The sequence below is a fragment of the Vigna umbellata genome, chromosome 1 (assembly GCF_029865625.1).
Source record: "Vigna umbellata cultivar VRB3 chromosome 1, Vumbellata_1.0, whole genome shotgun sequence".
In the NCBI taxonomy this organism is placed as follows: domain Eukaryota; kingdom Viridiplantae; phylum Streptophyta; class Magnoliopsida; order Fabales; family Fabaceae; genus Vigna; species Vigna umbellata.
The window spans coordinates 25,389,022-25,416,223 of NC_142165.1; the positions used below are offsets into that span (position 1 = coordinate 25,389,022).

The 27,202-nt window shown below is 34.3% G+C and overlaps 3 protein-coding genes and 1 long non-coding RNA gene across 4 annotated transcripts; 2 read left to right on the forward strand and 2 right to left on the reverse strand.

Annotated features, from left to right (window-relative positions):
- On the forward strand, window positions 1-717 carry LOC148205001 (uncharacterized). The gene is made up of 2 exons (XR_015782932.1): window positions 1-133; window positions 305-717. It is a non-coding gene; the product is annotated as an uncharacterized LOC148205001 (long non-coding RNA).
- Window positions 718-1,141: 424 nt separating this feature from the next.
- On the reverse strand, window positions 1,142-6,859 carry LOC124832165 (SWI/SNF complex subunit SWI3C). The gene is made up of 9 exons (XM_047306298.2): window positions 6,600-6,859; window positions 5,965-6,435; window positions 4,949-5,484; window positions 3,257-3,620; window positions 3,106-3,179; window positions 2,605-2,732; window positions 2,327-2,400; window positions 2,017-2,201; window positions 1,142-1,791 (listed from the first exon to the last, which is right to left on the reverse strand). Exons 1-9 carry the CDS (start codon window positions 6,625-6,627, stop codon window positions 1,327-1,329), a joined length of 2,325 nt encoding a protein of 774 aa, XP_047162254.2. The 5' UTR covers window positions 6,628-6,859; the 3' UTR covers window positions 1,142-1,326.
- Window positions 6,860-8,845: 1,986 nt separating this feature from the next.
- On the reverse strand, window positions 8,846-11,327 carry LOC148205002 (B-box zinc finger protein 21-like). The gene is made up of 3 exons (XM_088098109.1): window positions 11,212-11,327; window positions 9,301-9,406; window positions 8,846-9,199 (listed from the first exon to the last, which is right to left on the reverse strand). Exons 1-3 carry the CDS (start codon window positions 11,325-11,327, stop codon window positions 8,846-8,848), a joined length of 576 nt encoding a protein of 191 aa, XP_087954235.1.
- An 8,509-nt stretch (window positions 11,328-19,836) lies between these two features.
- LOC124832167 (proteasome subunit beta type-3-A) lies at window positions 19,837-24,665 on the forward strand. Its single transcript, XM_047306302.2, has 6 exons — window positions 19,837-20,137; window positions 20,237-20,344; window positions 21,790-21,879; window positions 22,366-22,450; window positions 23,409-23,503; window positions 24,369-24,665. Exons 1-6 carry the CDS (start codon window positions 19,950-19,952, stop codon window positions 24,415-24,417), a joined length of 615 nt encoding a protein of 204 aa, XP_047162258.1. The 5' UTR covers window positions 19,837-19,949; the 3' UTR covers window positions 24,418-24,665.
- The last annotated feature ends 2,537 nt before the right edge of the window (window positions 24,666-27,202 follow it).

A 27,202-nucleotide genomic window follows, 5' to 3' on the forward strand; every position in this document is an offset into this window, starting at 1 on the left:
AAGAAAGTGGGGTTAGGAAAAGAAATAATGAGAAGTTAGTTAGGATAAGGAATGACGTGTCAAGAATCCAGGATGATAAATTCTGTTATAGGAGAGAGAAAGGAGAGTGTGAAGGGGGTACCCTGAGAAAGTGGTGAGTTGGTTAGGAGGAGAGTCATCCTCTCGAAGAGTCTAGTGCTCTGGTTTTTCCTTGTTACTGTAGAGCTACCAGCTCAATAACTTTTACTGCATAATCTTCTCGATGATACAAACTTGATATTAAGTTATTTCTTAGTTCTTATCAGGTAATTTTTGTCCTATGCAGCAGAGGTGCAAACAATTTCGCAAGAACCGGCTCGAGGTATACACCTAAAGCTATGCAGGCTTTTAAGAAAAGCCATGCATGAAGTACACATGAATAAGTGAAGAGTGATCCTGTTCCTGCAAATTCGAGGCACCAACAGTTAATGTTGGTCCGAGAAATCTCCTTTTGAGGTCTGCAGGTCTTCAACAGAAACTGTTTAGGTTCTCAACGTATTCAGTTGAGCCTTGAGTGTAATCAGTCACTGCAACTGACTTTTCATTTCTAGGTTTGGTTTACTGCTATCTGGTGTGTGGAATTTTTTTCAAGGTTTGGTTGACTGCTGTGTCTTTTTTGTATGGGGATTTTTTGGTGATGCAGTGGTTACCAAGTATTTGTATTCCTTAAATGCAAATAGAAAATAGCCACTTTATTTATCTGGCTTTGCTTTGTCTCTACAGGTTGGGATACCCAAGTCTCTCTCTTATATAATTCTTTCTTGCTGACAAAATAAATAACTTCGTCCTTTTAGTACTTAACCTGCGTGTGACGTCGTTTTTTAAATTTAATTAGAGAACCATATGCGTTAAATTCAATGGTCTTGAACTTTGCAGACGATCATCGGACAGGGGCAAGAATCCATAAACAGTTTGCACCCTTTTCCTGTGACAGATACAATATAATCAAATTAACATGGATTTATTCGATTGTACAATAGCAAAGACAGTGTGACAAAAAGTCACTAAAGACCAGATTTCGATGTCAATTGTTCGTGTAAACTAACTGAGGTGTTTTTACTTTGATGTCAATAAACTTTTCATGTTTCCCTAAATCGGAAAGCAAAAGGACAGGCACTATAACTTTAGGAAACTCAAATGCCTACTTATTCCCTTTTAAGCAACACTTTCACAGTTTACTGAAACCAATTACAGGGCCTAAAACAAAAAAAAAAAAGAAACTCATGGCACTACTCATAACTGCTGAAAACAATAATCAAATACAATAATTGTATCTTATATATTTTAAAACTAACACCGAACCTCTAATTAACCTAAACCAGAGTTAGTTCTTGACACAGGCCTCGACAACGAATGATTAGGAGCAGGCTGCACATTACTAGGGCCATTGAACATCGAATTTGAAGAAACAGCCTGTGATTGTTGTATCATAGATAGGGGCAACCTTTGCCCTAATCCAAACATTGAAGGCCGCGGGACAAAGGACATGTGTGGATGAACTGGTTGGCTGTTGCCATACCCTGAGATGCTAGGCTGTGAGGAAGAAGCAGAAATCATTTGCTGCCTACTGTTGTTATTATTATTAATCATGGAAGGACCAACACCTGATACATTCATTGGAGGAGTGGTTCCACCGTTTCCAAGACGTGCTGAAACAACATGGGACCGTTCAGAAGCAAACCTCAGCCTCAGCTTCTCAACTTGTTCACATTCTTTCATCAACTGTGTTTCAATTTCTGCAAACTGCTTCAGCTTCAGTTCCAATCTTTTCAACTGCCAATACACATAACACGTTATACACACCAAAACACTAGCACAGGCCGCTTTTAAATTTTCCCAAATTGTTTTCATTCACCTATACTGCAAGAAAAATATTTAACTAGTGCATACACATACATATATATGCACCCAGATTGAAAACGGTGGACACATGGATAAAGTATGTAGCCAGTTAGGCTGAAGCAATTAAGTTAAGAAATAAAAATGAAGCAGTTATACCTTAGTATTAACAATATTAGCACATAGCCTCTGAATTTCTCGCTCTTCATGATCAGCAAACAATTTAGCTTTCATTGCTGCAGCAGAGAGGCCTGCTTTGGCAGCATCTTTGACTTTCTCAGCAGACAGCAGGGTCGACCCAGCATCATCTTGAGCACATGAACCAGGTACTTTTAACTTGTCCTCTGAATTCAAATGAAGAATCACTTCTCAAAAAGAATTACACGCTGGGTATTACCACTTCACCAGACAATGGGGGTATAAAGCAACCTTAAAATAACCATAAAAATGAAGCAACCATAAAACTAACCATTTTTCTGACTCGAGTTTGCAACCACTCCATGATGGCCACCAGCTCTATTATTTATGCTTTCTGAATTTGCCCTTCATAGAAGCAAATAAAAAATCCTAATTATATGAACAATAAAATAAGGCTGGCTCTTGGTGCAGGGGAAAATAAAATTATGGACAAAGAGAAATGAAAAGAACAATAGCAAATGACAATGTATCAGTGTACAAGTTATAAATGAAAAAGGAATAACTAGGAGAAAACACTTCAAACAAGAAATGAAAGTCACTGACACTCACCTGTTATCATTTTCCAGAGCTTCTATATCTGACGCGCTCCCTGAATTATTCTCTGACAATGCAGCTAATGCTGCGTGAGCACAAGTTGCAGCTACTCTTGGTCCAACAGCAGAGGCTAAAAAGGAAACCTTTACAATGCACCCACCAAAATCAAATACGTAAGAATCCAATCAAAAGAACTCCAGAATATAATGGACAGACTGATTTGTTGTGATATTCTGACACTATCATCACTAATTGAATCTTTGGGAAAGATTTTCTGGATGATTTTTTTTTTCTTTCAAAAACTGTTAAAGCTGTCAAAAACAATGATTTTACCCAAATAAACTGAATCAAACACACATTGAGATTTTCTCCTTCAAAGAGGTGAAATGCAACTAAACAAGTTAAAATGACAAGATATTAGATGCAGCACTGATAACCACCTCATTGTCTTCTAATTAAGCATAGTACATCCATTAATAAATGACAAACTGAAAAATATCATTTCCAGTCACATACCAGTGCCATAACTGGATTTCCAGAATTTGCAAAAGGAAGCCTGTTATCAGAATCTTGGTTGTTCTGTATGGGTCCTACAAGAACACGGATATGAAATCAAAACCATATCACAAGCAGAGGTTACAAAAGTTTCTGTTTTGGTAAGACAAACCTGCTGAATCCCCATTTGAGCAACAATGCAATCTTCCATTACCCTCTTGATTATTCATATTGGATGACAAGGAAATACTTGATACATTGATGTTTTCTAATTTTCCATCTTCTACAGGTAGACGGAGAAAATGAAGAATGCATTGCGCTTTTGACTTGGTACCAACATGCTCAGCAATTTCATTCCAATTCTCATTGTAAATCTCCACTGCTTCAAGCAGCAATAAAGTCTCTTGATCAGTCCAACTATCCCCATCTAGATCACCATAATCTGTACTTGAATCCACTGTAATGAAATCTATACTAGAATGACCGGCAACAAATCTCCCATCGTGAAAGCAATCAGTGCAGAGTAAAATATCAACCTGCAATATGGGAGGTCAACCACAAATAATGACAAATGTTTCCAAAGAGCTTCTACAGCTTAGTTTTGGACTTGGGTCATCATAATGTACCCATATTTGTAAACTTCTAGAAATATCAATGAGAGTAATCCTTCCTTGTAGCATAATGGAAACTTTTAAAATAACATAGTAGATAAACAAACACTGTCTATCTTATAGATTGGCAATCACTTGCCAACTGTCAGAGTTTGTCGTGGTTAAATGGAAGACTGGCCATTCAAATCTGAATTTTCAAGACATGAAGACAAGCTGCAGCACAAAGTGCAGTTTTAGCTTCAAATTAGTACGTTCAACTATAATTGACATGGAAAGATATGTTTAACATTTGTATTATAAGAATAGGATTGAAGCCACAATGAGTACAAACACAAAAGAAAACAAAATACATGAAGATTATTCCAACTGGTTCCCTTTAGCGGAGAGAAGCACACAGGAATTCAAGACACTAATCTATAATAAGGAGTGGGCTGGTACTCTAATTATGAAAAGAAGTCTACCAAAAAGGTATCCTGAGTAAATTTCTGGGAGTTGATAACAAAGCCAAAGTTGACTTTTAGTTTCTAGCCTTTTGTATTGTTTTGTTTGCACTTTGTTTATACCACTCCTATAGCCTATAGGGCTCTTGTAGACTATGATCACATGACACAAGAAAAAAAAATGCTTATAGAATGCTCTAGAATAAATTAATATCAAAACTCATTAGATATTTCTCCATTGAGACCTTCAAATATCTGTTTCTCCCACATATAGTATTTTCTTGAACTCTAAGACACTTGATTAACAAAAACAATGCAATATTAATAGAATTTTAGTTCAATGTACCAATATAACCAAACCTCATAAAAAATAGAAGCCTAAGACAGACACTAACATGTGCCTATTTTGATGCCACTTCACAACCACTTCAATTTATAATAATGATGTTCCCATCCCATCCTATAGAAAAAACCAAAATTATTTTGTATGGGGTAATCTGCTACCTAGCATTTTTAAATTTGATTTGTTTTTCAATCCATATTAAAACCAAGGAAATGGATTGCCAATAATATAAATGGTATGCAACAACATAATGTATAATCTCTTAACTAAAGGAGGTTTGTCTCCAACAATCATATGTACAAAAAATTCAACAGTGTCCACTCTTCATACCTATGCACTGCCATGTGTTAATAACTCTCATTCCAGCATATTAATCAGAAAGGTAAATTGGACAAACGTAATCAGCAGTGACAGATTTATTCATGATAGGGTGATGAATCAGTTGAATTTAAAACAAAATACCGGTGTACCTCTTTCTGTGATTGGTAGTATACAACAGGAAGAGAACGAGAACAATAGTGGCAATAGTTTTCAGATAGATACTCTCTTATTGTGTCATCCAAATCAGAAATATCTGTATTGTGCATTGTTCGACATGAATAAATTTCATCTGCTTTGAATTTACACTTGGGCTTGTCAAACTCAATCAAACTATCTATGGATCTTAATGTCACTGATGGCACACATAGTGCACCACTAGTGTCCTCCATCAGGCAAGAATCATTGTCCAAATACTCATGCCTTGGTTCCTGAGCACAGTAATTAATAATTCCCCATTGATCAAGGAACCTTACAATTCTAGTTAAATCTTCGGTACCAACACCAATAGACAAAACCTGGCAACTAGGGACTGTAATCCTCTTTCCTGGGTCCTCCATGTATCTTGCAACAATGTAATTCCTACATTCCATGTACTTCTCCGGCGTATGATCCGGTGACTTTCCAGAAAAGAAATGTGGCACTGCTTGTCTCTCAAGTCGATGCACTGAGGCTGGAGAAAACCAATCTGTCCATATATATTCAACATGTTCAATCACCCAAAATTCATTCTTAACATACCATATCTAATCACCCACAACCAAAGCATAAGCTTAAAAATTACATATAATTCCATCAAAGGGAAAAAAACATGTAAAGGATATTTAAACTCATTAAAACAAAAAATATTCCATACATTTCGAAGAAAAGTTTCATTTTAATAAATACTCATTGTAAAGACTTTTCCTCTACCATATCCTACATATGACTTTTAAAAACTATTACATAAGTCAACAATTTTGATTTATATATCAATTTAGAATAAAAATAAAATAAAATTGCATTCCAATTAAACTGTTGAATAAACTATATAAAAAGTTCTCATTCAAATTTAAGAAGTTACCACATCCTGCACAAAAACATAAGAACTCCTTGACAGAGAAATTCAATAAATATAAAAGAGTTGCATCCTATAAAAAAAAAGTCAAAATCCCAGAGTGCGAAAAACCTGAATGCATAGGAACCACTAGAACCCTAGTGCCAAAACGCTTAACAACGCCGGAGCCTTTCATAACTGGAGGAGGAGCAGCGACAAAGCTCGAGCCCCCGAGACATTCCGCAGACACATTCGAGGACGCCTGAAGCTGGCCGTGAGACACATTCTCGAGAACCGGAACGCCATGCTGCGAGTGCCCCCTGCCAAACTCCAGAGCCGCAATCGCAGTGACCGCTGCATGAGGACGGGTAACAGTGCGTTTGATAGCCGGCGGGAAGCGCGAAATCTGAACTCCATCGGGCGAGACGACCTCGATCTCGACACGCGAGTCGGTGTTGGGCGTGGCATTAGGGCTGCGGAACTGGTCGTCGGAGTCGTTGTCGTCGTCATCGGAATCGTTGTCTTCGTCATCTTCGTCATGACGCTTGGAGTGGCGTTTGTGGGATTCTCGCTTCCTCTTCCTCCGCCATTTGTTTCGGTTCTCTGTGAAAAATAAAATAATAATAATAATAGAAGAGAAGATATTTATAAAGTGAAAAAAAAAAAGAAAGAAAATTGGAATTGAAATGAGTTTGACTTGAGTTGAGAAGGAGAAAAGATAAAAGAAAAAAAGGAATTAAGGAGAAATTTTAGGTTACTGTGGATACCTGAAGGGAAGGAAGGGGAAGGTGGCATGGGAAGTTAAGGAGAGAGTGAGTGGGTGTGGGGATGAAAATTAGTGTGGGGTCGCTGATTCGCGCAAAGGGTGGTGCGGAATTTGGATTTGAAAAATGGTTGTGTTGTGTTTGTGTCAGGTTTGTGTGGTATGATAGAGAGAGAGTGAAGAGAAGAAGTGAGAGAGGCTATGCTATGATTTAGGATGTTGCGTTGGGATGGGGCACTGAGGAAAAATTCCAAAATTGTATGTGTGTTGATGTGCTTTTGCTTCTGGCTGGGTTCATCGACACGTCATTTTAACGCCGTTTTCCGAGGAGTGGTTCACACGCGATCTTTCTGGATCAGTGTCTTGTTTAGTCTTCCAGTCTAGACCAACCAGTTAAAATCCTTTAATTTGAGGTTCTCTTGTCTGTGATCTGATTTTTTTTAAGTGGTTTTGTGTCAGTGATTTTATTATGTTTTCAAAATAATTTATTTTCATAAATTAAAATAGCTTTTAACATATTTTAAATCTTTAGAATTAGTGTATGTTATTCTATTTTAGAAACATATTTGGATAATGAGTTAATTCATATGCAATTAGTTGTTCCTTTCTGTGCAAAATGCATGTAACTTGGATAACGGTTGAATTTAAATATTAATAAATATTGTAATTGAAAGAATATAGTTAACTAGAATGAGATTTTTTTTGTATTTTGACTGGAGAATCCAAAAATTTAAATGACATGGGAATCAAAGCGTGTGCATAGCTCAAATTTAAGAAATATTTTAATTTATGCTGCAACTATTCTTTTTGGTTTATTTATTTCACTTGGTTTTATATTTTACAATTTTGTCTCCAATAAGTTTTTATTCAAAAAAATATAATGAATTTTTGCTTTGAATTTCTAATAAATACTTTTCATTTTAGTTCTAAACAAATTAACCATTTTAATTTAGTATTTTATGTTATATGTGTAGGGTATATTTTTCACATATGTAAATGTTGAGAATGTTTTAGGCCTTTTTTCTTGTAAAAAATTTAAGAAAAATGTAGAACATATTATTTTATTTATAACCAAAGTTTTGTAAAAAAAAATTAAACATAATTTGTAAAATAAATATGTTTTTAATTCTAATAATTACAATTTGGAATGTTCTCATGGAAGAAAAGAATAAAAAATTTAATCAAACTTATTCTTTACTTTAATTTTGTCATACTATAAGAATAAAAAAATCTTCTTATTTTGTTTATATCAAGGACACAAAAGATGTGAGAGAAATAGATTTGATCCACTTGTTTCTTTTATTTTCAATTGGAAAAACAATGGACTTGAGTTTGGGTATGTAATATACAATTTTACTATTTTAATTTCTTATTAAACCTAAACTTGTGTATTTAAATAAAAAAATCCAAATTACTTTTAATACATTCTAACATCTATTTTTATTTATTATTGATAGTTTTTCTTGATTCTCATTTTTATAAACTTTTAGAAAATTTTCTATAGATTTTATTAATAATGAATTTGGCAGCGAAGTTACCAAGGGAATATAAAATTAGTAATAATTTATGTTTAAATAAAAATCAAATATGAAACAAATATCATTGTACATTTAACAATAGTAAATGAATGAATAATTTTCATTGAAATTAAGTATTTGCAAAAGTCAACATAATTAGTTAATAATTAGTGGTATAATAGTAATCATCAAAAATTAACGAGGGACTAAATTATAATTATTAAAAATATTCAAGGACTGAGTTGCAAATAAAAAATATTTAAGAACTAATTTACAATTAATAGAAAATATAGGGGTCAATTTATAATTTTAAGAAATTTTAGAGACTTTTATGTAATTAAGAAAATATTTTGAGATTAAAAAAAGCAATCAATTTTTCTCTTAAAGGATATAAATTACATTTGAAGTCAATCATAAAGTTAAATAGAAATAATAATTAATATTACTTTATAGGGTTAAATATGTTTTTAGTCCCTTAAGTATCAGACGATTTTGTTTTTAGTCCCTACTCAGAACTTTGATGGTTTTTAGTCCTTATTATTTTGAAACTCTGACTATTAGTCCTTAAAATTGGACGGTGTTAAGTTTTAGTAGAGGTGGCAAACGGCGTTGCCACGTGAAATACCAGCTGCCCTCTTCTCTTTCTGCCACGTTCTTGATTGAAATCAAATTAACAAATAGGGTTCTTAATTGGGCAATTAGGGTTCTTAATTGGGGCAAAGTAAATTTTTTTTCAATTGGAGAAAATTTCACGAGCACCGGAACGAAAGGGAACAGAATATGAATCGAGAAAGTCTTCAACCTGCCACCCAGGAAGAGTCTCTATCAAATACTCCGATATGCTGCTAACGTCGGTGGAAGCCGCCGCTTCAACACCAACCTTACTGACGGTGGAAGATAAAGGTAATGTTTTTTTATGAGAAACGTCAAAAAGAGAATCAGGAATCAGGGGCGGAGTTTGAAGGAGAAGGGGTTTCTTGCGATGAAGAAGAAGCAGAAAGTTTAACACCAGCGAGAAGGAACCTATCATTCGCAGATTAAATCGACACGTCGCACTCTCTGCACAGAACGTGAAGGCTCTTCTCTCCTACGACAACGCAGAAAAGAATCAATCTTCAACAATTTCAAACATCTGAAAAAACAATTTCCTTTTTCATTTATGTTTTGTTCGTTTAATTAGTTACTAACCTGACAAACATTGCAGATAGGGTGTTGTCTGGGTCGAAGAAAAGAGAAACGCTGGTGTTTGGAGGCTAGTTTGTTTGCGTGCACCGTTTCATCACACCCACCATTTCTTAAGAACCCTAATTAACTTTGCCCCAATTAAGAACCCTAATTGCCCAATTAAGAACTCTAATTGTTAATTTGATTTCAATCAAGAACGTGGCAGAAAGAGAAGAGGGCAGCTGGTATTTCACGTGGCAACGCCGTTTGCCACCTCTACTAAAACTTAACACCGTCCAATTTTAAGGACTAATAGTCAGAGTTTCAAAACAACAAGGACTAAAAACCATCAAAGTTCTGAGTAGGGACTAAAAACAAAATCGTCTGATACTTAAGGGACTAAAAACATATTTAACCCTACTTTCTATATTATGTGCATAAAAAATATAAGGTGTTAAATGTTAGAATGTGTATCCTCTTACCTTATTAAGAGTTTACTGGTGTTGATATCATCTTGTTTAGTAAGAGTTGCTTAAGCTTATATCCTCTTTCTTTGCAAGAGTTGATTATTTGTTGCTTGTTGTCTTAAGTTTGTATTTGTTAAGTAAGTGCTTTGTACAAACTTTTTTAATATAGTAGAACTGGTTATTTTAAGGTTGAATATATATAATAATTGCTAAGATTGAACTAATATAAATCTTCTTTATCATTCTTTTTATTCTTTTATCCTTTTTTTTATATTTTTATCCCATCTTTATCAATCTTGATTCATAAATTTATTACATTATTTTTTCAAACTAAAAATGTTTCAAAAAGAACTTACAAAAAGGGAAAATCACTTGAAAAGATTTTGAAACCTATTCATCCCTTTTGGTTTAACTAAACCATAAAGTCTTTTATAACAATCACTACATTTATTTTGTATGTTCTTATTAAGATCTAATTAATAAATATATAATTGTTTCTCATCATGTCACGTGCTTTAAGTCTTTTCTTTACGTGATTTCGTTATTGAAATGATAAATCCTCTAATTCTCTTACATGTTTAGGAACATGAAGTCCTTGATATGATACAACAAATTGTTATCACAAATCCTATTTTTAATCATTCATCATCCGTTTATGGTTTGTGATGGTAATCTCCTAGCTAGGTTGAACCAAAACTAGAAGGAAAATCATGGAAGGTGGTCATGATGGTGTTTTGCGAAAATGATGATGTGTGAAGGGAGTTAAGTGTCTCAGTCAAAGGTTGTTCTATGGTGATGCTTGGTGTGGTTAGTAATGCTCTAAGAGAGGGTGGGCCAACACTTGGAGGAAGGTGGCTAGAGGATGTCACTTGGGTTGCTCTAGCCTAGAGTGACCTTACAAGAGTATTATGGCATAAAAATGACAACATAACTTTACTCTTTTTCAAAGGTGAATACAAGAGGGGGAGACACATCTATTTATAGGCTAACAGTATCTCCAAATTTGTAAAAGCTAGACCTAAAGATCCACCTTGGCTAACTTGGAGAGCAAGGAGAAAATCCTCTCCATTAGGAGAAGGACAAGTGGCACAAGTTCTCTCCAAGTAGAGGAGGACATGTGGCCACTACCTACGAAAAATCCTCTCCATTTCTAGAGTGACATGTGGTACTAACTAGAAGGAAAAACTCTCCAAAGGGAGGAGGACAAATGACATGGACAACCTAATCTTAATTGTCTACCAAGTTAGATGAAAACTTTGACCCCTTTGATCAATTAAGCCAAATTTGCATCCCACTTTTGTCAACATTGTTCTTTGGCCCTTTGTTAACTTGAGTGGTCAAAAGCCTATTCTACTTGGCTCAAAATATAAGGCCCAAAATAAATCCTACACTACTAGGCCCATAATACAAAACTCAAATAAATCATAGACTACTTGACCCACAATACAAGGTACAAAATTATTCTTACTCTACTACAAGCTTCATGATGGCCCAAGACAGAAGCTTAGGATCATCTTCCACAAATGATTCCAACTCTTCTTGAATGTGCTTGGCCATGACAAGGGGTATGTCAACTTTATCCATGATTAAGATCAATCCCTTTGTTTGTATTTGTTTAAAATATTTAAGAAGGCATTCATGAATGTGGCTAACACATCAAGATCTAGAAGTTTACAAAAACTAAAATTTTCAATCTCTAGTGCATTAAGATGTGTGCCTTTGTCAAAAAAGTAGAGTTTGGGCCATTATCCAGCAATATTGCATATTTGGAGGAGTCAATTTTTATAATTCAATAAGAGAAGGCTCATTCCCTTATTTTCTTGTCTCTTTCACATAAGGTTCTTTACAGGGTAGCAAGTGTTGAAACTAGGTTATGGTTAAAGTTGGAAAAGTTGTTGACGAAGTCCATCTACAATAAGTTATTTCTCAATAAACGTGTGTTTGTGTTTCACATGAACGTCAAATTGTCATTGAAGGAAAATCTTGATGAGATTAATGCATTTTTATAGAGATGAGAGACCTAAACATGAAGATGGAAGATAAAGATTTAGTGGTGATTCCTTTGTTTATTTCCCCCCCTCATTTGGTAATTTTGTCAATTCCTTAAGCATTAGTAAAGATTTTATCATGCTAAAGGAGGTGAAATCTTGTCTATACAAGTGCACTATTTGACATAAGGCAAATGGTGGAAAAAACTATATTAGGTGAGGGGAAACTAGCAAAAAGAAAGGTAAAGTCAAGACCAACCTCAAAGACATTTGTAATTATTGCAAAGAATTGGGTCACTAGAAAAAAGAGTGTCTCAAGAAAAAGAGCTAAGATTTTCTAGCAACTATGGCTCAAGATGGTTCAAAGCTTATTGAAGATCACCTAGTACTTGCAATAAGTGATAAAAATTGGATTATTTTGAAGTGTGGATTATGGATCATTTTTGTACTTTCCATATGTGGTCTGTATGTTGAGGCCTCAGTCTATGAAGGTTTAGTAAATTTTTCTGGACAATCTTTTAATGATGGAATGTGCATATGGTTAAAGGCTGGATCACTTGGAGTAGGTTAGAAATTGGCCAAAATCATTATTGACTTCAATATGGGTTGAACTCACTTTACTATAATTACCTGGTTGATCAAAGGAGTTATACCAAGATTTAAATCCCAATATATTTGAGGAGAAATAATGACAAACCATAACCACTTGGGATAACATGACAAGATACTGATATCAAATATGTTTTTATTTTATTAACTATTTAATGACTTGAAAGAGATTTTTCAGGGAAAATATAAAAAGGTTTTTATTTGATTATTGTGTTTAAAAAATTTATAACTTGTAACAGAAAGGTTTATAAATAAAGATGTTGAAGTGTTGAAACATAGCAAAAATCATTCTTGTGCGTTTATTTTCTCGTAGATTTGATTATTTTCTGTAAATCAAAATTATCGTTTGTAGGACTTTTATGAATTTTTGGTTCTGTAGTTTCTCCTAAATTATGAATTTTATTTTATTAACTATTTCATGATTTGAAAGAGATTTTTCAGGGAAAATATAAAAAGGTTTTTATTTGATTATTGTGTTTAAAAAGTTTATACTTGTAACATAAAGGTTTATAAATAAAGATGTTGAAGTGTTGAAACATACCAAAAATCATTCTTGTTCGTTTACTTTCCCGTAGATTTGATTATTTTCTGTAACTCAAAATTATCTTTTGTAGGATTTTTATGAATTTTTTGTTCTCTAGTTTCTCCTAAATTTTATTTGATACACGTGTTCTTAGAGTAGTTGATTTGTTACTCATGCCATATCAAATAAGGACAATGATATTCCGACTCATCTTTTTAATAACATTTTGACTTCGCCACAATGATTGGTCCAGATGGTAAAAAAGAAAAAAGAAATATGAGGTGAAAAGTCCAAAATTAGGGGTTTAAGAGGTTTCAAGTTTGCGCTTTCTCTTTCTCCTCATTGGATTCGAAAATTCATTTTGGAAGTTACGAGAGAGATGATTGTGCGAGAGCGCAAGGGAGAACCACTATCACTGCAATCGTCGTTCGCCATTGTTGTAATCGTCGTTCGTCATCGTTGCAACCGCCGTTCTCTGTCACCACAACCATTGTCTGTTTCGAAGCACCATTGAAGAACAAAACCACCATTGACATGGGTTTTGGAGGTTCCCGCCGTTCATTTCAGATTTCGCAACCATTTGTAGTTGTTGTCGTTCGTTTGAAGCATTGAACTGCCGTTTGTCTTTTCTTTCTTCTTCTTGTTCAGTTATTTGTTTTTTTTCAATTTTTTCATTTATTTTATCATTTTCAGGTTCTTATTTTGTCTTTTTTTCTAATTTTGGATTTGTCCTAGGTATTCTAGGAATGAAGGAAGTTGTGAGCAAAGTGAACTTTGTCATGACAGGACGAATCTGAAAGTGTTAGTTATAATATTAATCTAAAAATGTTAATTATAATGTTAATCTAAAAATGTTAATCTAAAAATGTTTATTATAATGTTAATCTACAATACTAATGGACTCACTTCTACAAGAATGTTTGAATCTAAAAATGTTAATTACAATGTTAATACACTCCTAAGTTATGATCACCAAAACATACATTAAAAAATCAAAAATTAAATCTGCAGTATTGGTTAGGGGGTCAAATAAGTAGGGATTTATATTAGTTGTTTTGCACAGGAAGGTAGACTGACTTGTACATAAATCTTTCAAACTTTAAAAATTGATTATTAGGTCCATATACCCTTAAGTTAAACTTGTTATACTATGATTAAAACATATACTTTATGTCACAAAATTACATAAAAAAGTAAGAAAGAAACTTGCAATATCCGTTGGAGACCAGTGCTCAAATAAGTGAGAACTTAAGTTACTTGGTTGCACAAAAAGGTATACTAACTTGTACTGAAATTTTTTAAACTTTAAAAATTGATTACCATCTCCATACACGCTTAAGCTAAATAAGGTTGGTATATCGTGACCAAAACATACACCTTATGTCACAAAATTACACTAAAAAATAAAAAATAAACCTGCAATATTCGTTGGGGACCAATGCTCAAATAAGTGGGGACTTAGGTTACAGGAATGTAGACGAACTTGTGCATAAATGTTTTAAACTTTAAAAATTGGTTAATATGTCCATACACCATATGTCACAGAATTACATTAAAAACATACTTTATTTTGTGACATAGGGTGTATGTTTTTGTCAGGATATACTAACCTTGTTTAACTTAAGGGTGTATGGACATGATAATCAATTTTTAAACTTTAAAACATTTATGCACAAGTCAGTCTACCTTCATGTGAAAAACCAGTAACCTAAGTCCCTACTTATTTGAGCACTAGCCCCCAACGAATACTGTAGGTTTATTATTTATTTTTTAATGTAATTTTGTGACAATGTGTATGTTTTGGTCATGATATACAAACTTTATTTAACTTAAGGATGTATGGACATGATAATCAATTTTTAAAGTTTAATTTTTTTTTTGGTACAAGTTAGTCTATCTTCTTGTGGAAAACAAGTAACCTAATTTGAGCACTAATTTCCAACGAATATTGTAGGTTTCTTTTTTTTTAATGTAATTTTTTGAAATAGGGTGTATGTTTTAGTCATGATATAACAAGTTTGTTTAACTTAAAGGTATATGGACCTGATTATTGTTAGGACCTCGACAAGTGTATCAAATCGTTCAAGTAATAAAACCGGTAAGACCGAATATCATTTCTCAAGAGACTCGTGTAACACTAAACGATCATATAATTGTTTAACTAATTAAGACTAAAGAATGATTCCATTAAGTAAGGTTTAAATGCACTTAAAGTAAACAACTTGTGTGAATAATAAAATGATCTTTTGTAGCCAAAGACACTTGGAAATGAATGAGATTTGAAACAATGGAATGATAATGTTGGGGTTAGATTTCACCTACTTCACTTTCACGCATATTAGAACTCATCTTCATTAAAATGCTAATGTCAACTTACTAAATTACTTAGAACCCAATTCCTTGGTGTAAAAAGCCTAAACTTTGTTATTAGACTTAAATCTCTTGAAAACCCTAATAATCATCTCTGCTTAAGAAAAGAAGTTCATGACAACTAAAGGTCCTAACTCCATTTCTAGATACTATTTCCTTTAGGTAGCTTACTCCGAGTCATGGTTCATGAGCTATCTTCCAATAACAAACAAACCCAAACATCAAGTTATGAATGGCCAAAACATAACAAGCATTAAGAGTAGGAGAATACCACTAACATTCAATGAAAGAAGCTTAATATATTCAAAACATGTTCATATACATGAAGTTCAGAGGTTACACCTTTCCCTAACAAGAAATGAAGTTAGCTATCCATTGTCATGGAGAGTTTGAGCTTACAGTGGAAGAAATGGAAAGCAATGGAGACCCAAGGAAGAAGAAGGAAGAGCTCCCACACACCCAGACTTTCTCCAAGAGATCCAATACTCTAAGGTTCGTGCTTCAGCCATCAAAAGATGGCACCATCGTTGCATGGTAGCCTTAAATAGGTCCAGGGTGCCACATCAGCAAGTGTCGCGCTCAACGCCTAGACAGGAGGGCACCCAGGCGAGCTTGCGAAGCAATGGCGCTCAGCACCCCTCGAGAGGGTGCCCAGGCGAGACTGCGAGGCAGTGGCGCTCAGCGCCCCTAGAGAGGGCGCCCAGGCAAGCTTGCGAGCCTTCATCAGCCTTCTAGTTTGGTGCTTTTGCTATTTTTCCCGGGTTCCAACTCCTTGATAGCTTGATGCTCTTCCAATGCACACAAATTGCCTACAAAATTTTGGGAATTAGTGATGAAAACCACTAAGTATAACCTAGACTAACTTATTCACAAAAGTTAGAGAAAAGAGAAGATTAAACAAGCTTCAAGCTCAAAGAGAGTTGATTTGGTATCAAAATTGCACCACAAATAATGGTAAAATTTACCGTTATCAATTATCAATTTTTAAAGTTTGAAACATTTATGTACAAGTTAGTCTACCTTCATGTGCAAAAAACTAACATAAGTCCCCACTTATTTGACCATTGGTCCCCAACCAATACTACAAATTTATAATTGATTTTTTAATGTATGTTTTGGTGATCATAACTTAGGGGTGTATTAACATTGTAATTAATATATTTACATTCAAACATTCCTATAGAACTGAGTCTACTAATATTGTAGATTAACATTAGAATAAATATTTTTAGGTTAACATTATAATTAACGTTTTCACATTAATATTATAATTAATATTTTCATATTCATCCTGTCATGACAAAGTTCACTCTATTCACCAATTCTTCCATTGCAAGAATACTTAAAGTACACAAAACAACGACTTCAAAATTAGATAAAGAGCCAAAATTAGACTCAACAACAACCCCAAAATGATAAAATAAATAAAAAAATTGAAAAAATAAAACAAATAACTGAACAAGAAGAAGAAAGCAAAGACGAACGACGATTCAATGCTTCAAATGAACGATGAGAACCTCCAAAACCCACGTCAATGGTGGTTTCATCCTTCAATGGTGCTTTGAAACCAATGATGGTTGCAACGACAACAAATGACGCTTGTAGGGATGACGAACAACGATTGCAACGACGATGATTGTAGCGATGATGGTTCTCTTTCGCACTCTCGCACAACTCTCTCTCTCTCTCTTAACTTTCAAAATGAAATTTTGAATCCAAACAGGAAAAAGAGAAAGTATGAACATGAAACTCATTAAATCCCTAATTTTGGACTTTCCACCTCATTTTTTTTCCAACTGGACCAATTATCGCTTGACATGTGTTGTTGTTAAAAAAAAGTCAGAATATCATTGTCCATCAATGCCTCACATTTGACTAGAGCACTTTGTTAGACAACATATCGTATATGTATAGTGTGTGCGTACATGTCAAAGACGCTTTCGAAGAAGTTGTATATGAGTTTCATAGCTTTTAATGCTATAATATCTTTGATTTTTCAAATTTTAATGAAAGATGAGATGAAAAATGAATTTAAAAGATTCACTAATGCAACAAAGGGAAACGACAACGGTTGTTTTTGACAATACGCTTCGGTTTTCGAACCAAGGCATATACTGGCGAGGTAAAAAGATGGGGACTTTTGGCCTCGGTTCCAACCGAGATAATGTCCCCAAGTTTTCTGCTTCGGTTCTTCTGCACCCGAGGTAATAACATGGTTCTATGGCAGCGGTTCAGGCTAGAACCGATGTCAAAGCTCTTTATTTTTTTTTAAATCACGTGCTCTTATATGAAATTTAAAAAAAAAAACCCAACTCGAACAGAAATTCCCAAAACCAGAACAATTAAAACCCTAATTACAAGAAAATTTTGCAAGCAAAGAAACCCCAAATTTCCAAATCTTAATCCAAAACCCTAGCCTCAAAACACAGGAATCAGATTCAAAAAAAATATCCCAAATCGGTACGAGGTCAGAAACCCTAAACTTTGTGCTAGAGTCAGATGCGACTTCCCTTCACTGCGAAGACACCGGAACATGAATCCTCGCGGAGGCGCCGCTGCTACCACATCACGAGAAAGAAGAAAAAGAAGAGGAAAAAGAAGTTTGTGCCTCCCTCACTACCAGGTGAAACAAAACAAGAAGAAAAGAAAAAGATGAAGATGGGTGCTTCCCCCTTCTTGTGAAGTCGCGACAGAGGAGTGAAGAAGAGAACAAAACATTGGCGGAGAGAACCCTAAGAGCGAGAGAAGCAGCAACGCAATTTAAACCGAACCGAAGGTCTTCTGTCTAAAAATGCCTCTGTTCGCGAAATTTAAACCTAAACACATGTTATTACCTCAGTTATTTTTTAACAGAGGCAGTAAGCCTTTACCGTCTCGGTTTTATAAAGAACCGAGGCCTAAAGTGCCTAGAAAAAAATAAAAAAAATATATTTAATGGCATTTTTGTAATTTTAATGAACATTTTTATCTCGGTTCCAAGGAGAACCGAGGTCAAAACCCCTGCACAAAATTAAAGTGCCTAGAAAAAAATTAAAAAATTATATTAAATGGCATTTTTGTAATTTTAATGAACCTTTTTACCTCGGCTCCAAGGAGAATTGAGGCCAAAACCCCTCCACAAAATTAAAGTGCCCAGAAAAAAATTAAAAAATTATATTAAATGACATTTTTGTAATTTTAATGAAGCTTTTTACCTCGGTTCCAAGGAGAACCGAGACCATAGCTCCCTTTCAAAAAGTCTGTCAATTCAAACGTCAGAGTACAGAGTGAGAATATCAGTGGTGCAAAGGGGTTTTGGCCTCGGTTGGACTCGGTTCTAAGAGTAATCGAGGCCAAAAACCCTGCACAGAGATATTTGTCATACTGCTGATAGGATTCTCAGTTGGAGCAGGGGATTTTGGCCTCGGTTATGAGGATAACCGAGGTAAAAAACCCTGCACAAAGATATTTGTCATCTGAAAAGTCTTTTCTTAGCAACTTTTGTGGGTTTTATGACTTCGGTTAAGATAGAACCGAGACATATACTTTTCTAATAATTTCAAAAATACCATCGCCTTATTTTATGCTTCGGTTTCTAACCAACCGAAGCATAATGGGCGCGTTAGTAGCCCCGTTTTTTACTAATGATTAAAATGAAGTAAAATCGCCAAACACAATAAATGGAAATGAATTAAAATAGAGAATCAAAATATATCAACTCAACATGTAAATTATGAACTAAAAAATATGAGGAAAATTGATTAACTCTTGTAGATTCAAAGCTAACATTGTAAACATTTGATCCTAAATTAATGACATTGCGTCCTCTATTTTCTAGAATGAATCTACAATAGAAAAAAATATTGAAGTAGAAACAAGATTTATTTAATTTTAGTTGTATTCAAGTGTTGGTTTGCTCGAAAAAACAGAAAGATGAATTAAAGCTAGAACTACTCTATTCTAAACTAAATTTGAATAAAAAAATAATAATTAATAACTAAAACATCCCTAAATGGTGAAATAAAAATGCATCATATTGAATTTGAATGTTATTAGAGATCTTTATACAAGTTCAAAACACAGGCTTAGCATTCTCCAACCAGAATTCTCTATCTCAACCAGTCAATGTATAGGGTTAACATTAAAACACCTTTTAATAATTGCATGAAAAAGACTATATTTCTATCACTATTAAAAAAATAATTCATTCTAACTTTCTTCACAAAACAAGCTTGAAAAGTTAATGCAATATTGAGATTTGCAACACTTTGTTTTTGACTCAGATGTAATAACTATACTATCAACATTGTCATTTTTATTAGCTCTTATCTTGATTTTAACACTTTTGTTATTTGTATTATTATTAATATTATTTTCACACATTTTACTATCTTCATTAGAAATTTTGCATAATAGTCAACATTAGTTTAAATTACCTATTTATGTTGTAGTGTTATAAATGAAATTGTCACGTTATTAATAAACTACAAACAATTAACTTTTAACTAAGTACACGAAAGTGTAAACATGGGTGGTAAAATTTGTAAATAACACTACTTAAGTTATAAAACGTCCAATTAAACAAAATCTATTTCTATTTATTTATTTTTATTTGGTGGCTTAACCCCAAAGAAATCTGGGATGCTCTTCGTCTTCAAATACCAACATTATTTTACGGTTTAACCCCAAACCCAAACCAAGAATCTGCATCATCCTCGCCGGGATCAAATTCAAAGCATGTCGATCTTCGAGTACAACGGAAGCGCCGTCGTGGCCATGGTCGGCAAGAACTGCTTCGCCATTGCCAGCGACCGAAGGCTCGGCGTTCAGCTCCAAACCATAGCCACCGATTTCCAACGCATTTCCAAGATTCACGATAAGCTCTTCATCGCTCTCTCTGGCCTCGCCACCGATGCTCAGACTCTGTACTCTTTACTCTCCCTTCTCGATTTCCCAATTCATTACTTTTCTGCCAACACAAATCTTATTTTTGACTGTATTTGTTTTCCATTACTTACTTTAAGGTATCAGCGTCTCGTTTTCCGGCACAAACTGTATCAGCTTCGTGAAGAGAGGGATATGAAACCGGAGACCTTTGCCAGCTTGGTCTCTGCCTTGCTCTATGAGAAAAGGTAACGCCGCTTAGGTCTAAGGAAAAAAAAACGGTTCTGGATTTCTTTTGAAGGAATATTTGTTGTAAGTTTTTATTTTTTGGTGCTGTTACAAATGGGGTTTTCCTAGTGAAGTATTGTAGGTTGTTATGGGTGAGTTTTAGCTGAGTTGATTGATACCCTTGTGTGTAAAGTAGTTTTCTTTTTGTATATGATTCACGGTTTGCCTTCAAGTTGGCAAGGTGGTTTTAAATTTTTATTTTTTTTACATTGAGGTATATTAAGTAGTGACTGTGTTTGTATGTCTTTTTCCTGAAGCCCCAACAAGACACATAGTAACACTCCTGGTAATTGGCTTTTGTCAAATAGGAAGTGGAACACATACAATTTTGTTTCTGAAATTAATTTAACTAATAATAAAACATACTTAAAAGAATGTGGTAAGGGCGTATTGCTAGTATATTTCTGATAAATATTCCTTTCTGGACTTAGCTGAGACTGAAGTTCCGTTTGCAAAATACCTGTTGCACACTCCTTTCTATTTTTTGCGTTCCCTTAAAAAAACAAGATAGTTTTCCATTTTCCCTTCATCCTTCCCATTTTTACCACTCAAGTAGTTTATCTATTAATCATGACTTGATTTGATAATGAGCTAGATTTTGGTCTTAAATAAATAACTAAAAAACAAACCAGGACTTAACCGGGGTGGAATCTAGTTTGTTACTTGTGTACTTGAGCATGTTTTACACACACGAGCATACTAAGTCAATGATTGGCCCAGTTGTTTTGGCTTTTCTTTTAAGAAAAAGCCGGGCAACAAATTTGGAGAGAAACACTTCAGGATCATATTTCTTCTAAATTTGGAGAGAAACACTTCAGGATCATATTTCTTCTAAAAGAAAGCGGGTTGGGGGAGCTTTTAAGCTAATATTTCCAAACTTGGTCTTATAAGTTAAAACTCTCACAACGGTTGGTTTTGTTTTTAAAAAAGAATACTTGTCAAAAAAGTTGTGCCAAACTTAGCGTTGTCAAAAAAATCAGGGTTTTGATAATTAGTCTACAATAGATAAGCTTTATTATTGCGTAAGATGTAAAATCCTCATTAAATTGTTTTGGCAACTGAAATTTAATGTGTAGAGTTTTGAAATGAGACTGAGTTATCAGTGCTATGTGAAGGTTTAGTTTAAAGATGGTTTGATTAAATCTCCTTTTTGACTCAGCATATGGTGTGGGGGGAGTCATTTGGTTGAATTCATTATTTTAATGTGTGACCAATAGCTCATTGTAAGTTGAAGTTGAACCATACTTAATTTCTGTATTTACTTTTGGCTCCCTCTGCATGTTTGTAGACGGGGTTACAACAAAGCACAGTAAACTATAAGATTCATAAGTTTCTTGTTATGTTAAATTGTTAATAAACTCCAATTTATAGTAGTGAAAACAAGTTTTCATCTTTTGCTTTTCAGGTTTGGTCCATATTTTTGCCAGCCTGTAATTGCTGGATTAGGGGACGATGACAAACCATTCATTTGCACAATGGATTGTCTTGGAGCAAAGTAAGTTAAATTTTTCTACACTACTGTCCATATTAAATCTTGTAGAGGGATCTTGCTGGTATGTGTAAAAACTTGCAAATGTTAGTATCATTTGCTTTTCAATCCGTTTTCAAAGATTAGTATAGGTACAGATAAAACCAATGGAAAGTTATATTTAGTGTTTCTTATTGGAAGACAGAACTGAATTGAAGACAAGGTGGTAGCTTTGTAATTGAAAAAGGAAAACAAGAAATGAAACTGGAAGTAAACATGCTCTAATAAAAGATAAAAGCAAGTTGTAGTTGACAAACAGCGTGGTTCAAAAAAGAAGTGATAGAGATGGACGGAATTTGTGAGACTAGAAGCTAAAATTTTGTACTTATCAAACAGAAATGATGTTGCCTTTTATGCATTTTTTCACTTAAATTAAATAAACTTTTAAGTTTGCATATCGTCATATGCACTGCATGTATGTAATTGTTTATCTTACAATTTTCTTGTATGCAGGGAGCTTGCAAAAGATTTTGTTGTTTCTGGCACTGCATCCGAGTCCCTGTATGGTGCTTGTGAGTCAATGTTTAAGCCTGACATGGTTGGTCACTAAGATTATCTTGTTTTGTCTTTCAGATAACTCTTTAATGTGATTATTATGCAAATCAATGTAGTCATGTTTTACGTTACTTTAACATGGATACTTTATTATTGTTAGGGTTGTTCCTGAGTAGTGAGTTTTAATGGAGTTGGAGAGAAAATAAAATTCAAACCAATAAATTTCATTGGTTTGGGTTTTTCGACAGAAAAAAAGATCAAAATCAGAACAAAACCAACCCAATCAAGAACTGGTTGGTTGTATTTGGATCAATTGGATCTAATTATGTGCAGATATACCAAATTCTATTGAGAAAAAGAAAAAGAACATAATTTTTCCAAAAAGTTTGTACATAATTTTATCATTAATTTTGCCCAAAACTTTGTACTTAGTTAGGTTTGGTTCATTGGATTTGTAAATCTTAAATCGACACCCCAAGCTAATCACCATTGAATTTGATTGGTCTGGTTTGGGTTAGATGCAGTTTTTCTAAAAATCCAACTCAATTTGGTTGGTTTGGTTTGGATTATAAGGATGATCCAAACAGATGAACATCATTCATCTTTACATAATTAATCAAATCATCATGGGTTTTATTTAAAGCTTAAGAAGATTGACTAATTATTCTGCAAGTAATTTCATGAGATATCTTGTTTGGTATGGGAGGAAGTAACTGCAGAGACAAATTGGGTTACCAAACATAAACTTTAGTGAAATGTCTAATAACTATGGGGTTGTTGGATGGGCACGAGATGTTTTATGTTGTGTTAGTCTGGGATACAAATATAAGAGACAAGTAATGCTTTGATATTGCCTTGATTTTCCGTTTGGTTTCAGTATCAGAGTTTTCCACTGTCATTCTAGTGATTTAACTACAAAGGTTTTTTAGTCATATTTTTTCGGTGTTTGTTAAAGAGATGCAGCTTAAGATTTTTCTGCTTGGCTTCTGATCTTGACACAGGAACCAGAGGAGTTGTTTGAGACCATCTCCCAAGCACTGCTATCGTCTGTAGATCGTGATTGTTTAAGTGGTTGGGGAGGACATGTCTACGTTGTGTAAGTTTACAAATTCTGATTCTCTTAGTAATTTGGTGTATATGCTGTCATTGTCAATTGCGGTGCCATTACTAGAACATTTATTTTATATGCGCTTGTCTTTCTAACCAGCCACGAGGCACTAAGTTGTGACTTTTGCATGTGCATGAAATAATTTTGATAAGAAGCCATGATAAAACATCCATAGTAGGGAAACTTCCTTATGCTATTTAGTTACGATTCATTTTTATGGATTGTAATTAGAACCTTGGGAGAATTAAACTACAGAAGTTAGTTGTCTCATTTGGAGAATCCAGAGATAAACCCCCTACTAAAATATCATATTTCCAATGTTGGACTTAAGCCCCAGCACGGATGCAGCTGGCTGTGCACTAGTTATTTGAGTAGTTCTGTCTCTGGCAAACACTGCAGTAGTCAGCCTCACCACCCACGCATCTCGTCTGCAGCCGAGAGACATGGTGGAAGGAGCCCATACCAATTTAATAGGCACAAAGTTGACAAAGAATATAGAGTTGAACTTGAATTTTGACAAAACTCAAAACACAGCATCGTTGGTGCCAAGGCAAAAGAAATACTAAATTGGCTACAATGACTTGAGAAATTTATCAGTACAGTCATAATTCAATCCTATAAAACTCACATGTAATATAATTTGGTAATATTTTTAGTCAATGTGAGATTTCTTCCAAGAATGTCCTTACATAAATGAAGAGCATCTGCATATCCTCATGGCAATACATCTCTGTTTTCTTTTGTCAAATCTGCCCCCTCCAACCTATTGCCAGATGCCATTTATTTAGGTTTGGTTTTATGCCTTTTAATTTATTCCAAGGGCTTATTGGTATCTTTGATTTGTCTTATGCAGTACACCAACTGAAGTAAAGGAAAAGATTTTAAAGGGAAGGATGGATTAACTTTGTAAGACAACTGGGTTTCTGTTTGGTTTGGAGCTGAATAGCATGGCATTTACCATTGTTGTAGAGTGGTACCTTGTTATTGTGGCTTTTAGTTAAAATGTACCCTGACTGTTTTTATAGACGGTCTCAATTGTTCTATATTTAGATTACCAGGGAAAGGAGATTCTTGAGTTTCTATGCTTCAGGCAGACAGGGTTGAATGATACGAGAATTGCCTGATCTATATCTCTCCCGTTTATGTTTTATTCTATCAGTGTCCTAGTATTAATTTCGAGAAATTGATAATTCTTTTTCAAAAATTTTCTTAGTAAAGCTAGTTGAATGAAGTGATTATTTTTCTCAAAATACACTTATTTTTAAGAAATTCTCTCAAGAAGTTAATAAAAGGTAATCACTTATAATAAGCTGCTTAAACTGTGGTCTAATATCTCAAAAATAAATATGAAAAATTTCCGCTGCTCGTTCAGGCTATTGCTTTATGTACTCTGTCATTTTTCTTCCAGTATCCTATCACTTCTGGATTGTATTTTCCGGAACACTATAAACAGCATTGGAAATTTTTTTCCTGAAAACAGTCACCCTCTCCTATTACGGAATTTTTATTTCAGAAGTTTTTTACGGGGTGGAGGGAGAAATTTGATAGTCTCTGTTTACACTTTAACCTTTTTTTAATTTTTCTTACTGCACCCTTACAGGTTTTGATAAAATGAACATTTTATTCTCTTCTTTGTGCCCAGCCCTTGTACCTAGTGCCGCACCTCTTTCATCGCACTTCCGTTTCTGCCGTTTCCTTTACAAAGAGGTGCAGATTCAAAATTGCAGCTTTCTCCCTCAAGCTTTCTCCCTCAAGCTTTCACCTCCTTTCTTATCCACTAAACTCGTTGTAAAGCTCCTTCATTAGCCACTCCTTCCCAAGCTTGGTGGTCACATGCCTGGAAGATGGGTTGAGAAAAAGTGGTAAGATGATGAGATCAAGATGGGTGCGTGAGATGTGGATGCATTTCGGTTTGGTATTTCAGAAAGTAAAAGTTGCTGTGCACTTATTTATTTTAGGTTTAAATCGTCTTATGGTTTTCATATTTGTTGAAGAATCTTAATTGGGTTCTCTTGTTGAAAACAATCTTAATTAAGTTCTAAATTTTGAAAAATCGTAATAATTAAATCTTTTTTATTAAAGGTTGACATACAATGTTAACAAATGTTGACGTGTTGCATAGTAAATATGCTGATGTTAATTATTCTGTTATGTAGAATTATTATTTAAATTAAAAGATTTTGACATGATAAAATTTAATTGGTCATATGTTAAAATAATAATAGATTAAAGATTTTATTTTTCTTTATGTTAGGGCTTTTTGAACCAAATAGGATTAGAGAGAGAGAAAAATGAAAAGAGAATTAGAGATGTACTAACTTTATCTGGGAAGCCTAGAAAATTAGAAGAGAAAAGAAAACCCTTTACATTGTATACGGTGATGTACGTAACAATATGAGAGCACAAAAACAAAATACAATAAAAAAATGTAATCTAGGATTGGATTTGTGGATTCGATTGTGTTTCAGAGGTATCAAATAGTTGGAGGTTGATGACAAATCCTTGGATGGTGAATCTGTTGAAGCTGTAAACTTTTGAGTGCAGGACCCGATTTTCTTTTCCAGAGACTATCCAATTTTTTTCCTTCCTCCAACTCGGGAACTCTTTTCACCACAGGCAAAGGAGGATCCATGTCTTTAATTGTTGTTGTTCTCACTCTTGAGAAACTTCTGGTTTTTGGGCACATTCGAAAGCTGTTGCCTTGATCTACAAGTTGGGGCGATGGAGGCGGGGACGACAGTGGATAAAGAGACAGAGCGTTTGTTCATGTTATTCTCACTCCTTTTTTCTCTTTTCGTTTGATTTTCCTCTTTTTTTCTTTAATTCCCATGAGTGAGAAATGAGGGGAAAAAAAAGGGTAAGAGACTTGAAAACTTCTGTAGTGGCGCTTCTCTGGTTCGGGTTTTGGTTACGATATGTGGCTTTTCACAATCTGAGTTTTCTGGTTTTTAGGTCTTCATGAAGACACGATTATAGTGCAGTGGTGGAACTCGCGATTTATATGATTAGGGTTTCGTCACGGTGGCTAAACGATGGTGCTATTATATGTTGAAGTTGATGGGTGTGTGATGTGTGAAAGATGCTGCTTGCGGTGGTGATTGAAACAAACATGGTGAAGTTGCGGTGGTCCAATGGAGATGACAGTAGTGGAAGGTTCTGTAGTTACACGTGTTGAAGAAGATGAGTTCCCCTGCATCAGAACCCTAATTTGGATGGGGAATTACAAATCATAATTTAATTTTTTCACGTAATAAAATGATCCCGATCAACATCACTACATCAAGAGACTTTGACGCTGTTTCTAACCACTTAACGGAAAGAACTTAATTGTTACGATTTTACAAAATTTAGGACTCAATCGAGACCGCTTTTAATAAGAGGACTCACTTGAGATTCTTTAACAAATATGAGAATCATTAAGAGATTTAAACTTTTTTTTAATATATTCCAAGCTAAGTTGAACAATACCTACCTTTTGTCATCCACCCTGGCGCCACTTGTTGTCAGACTAGTAGAATTTTTTTTTGACTATCTTAGCTTGGTGGTTAGTCAAACTATCGGTAAACTATATTAGTGGATTATCATAATGGATGTTAGATGAAAAGAAAATAGGGAGATAAAACCTTAACTATATGCATAAACTAAGGTGTCCAAGGATGTTGGAGTAGATCTGAATCATGTCATGGT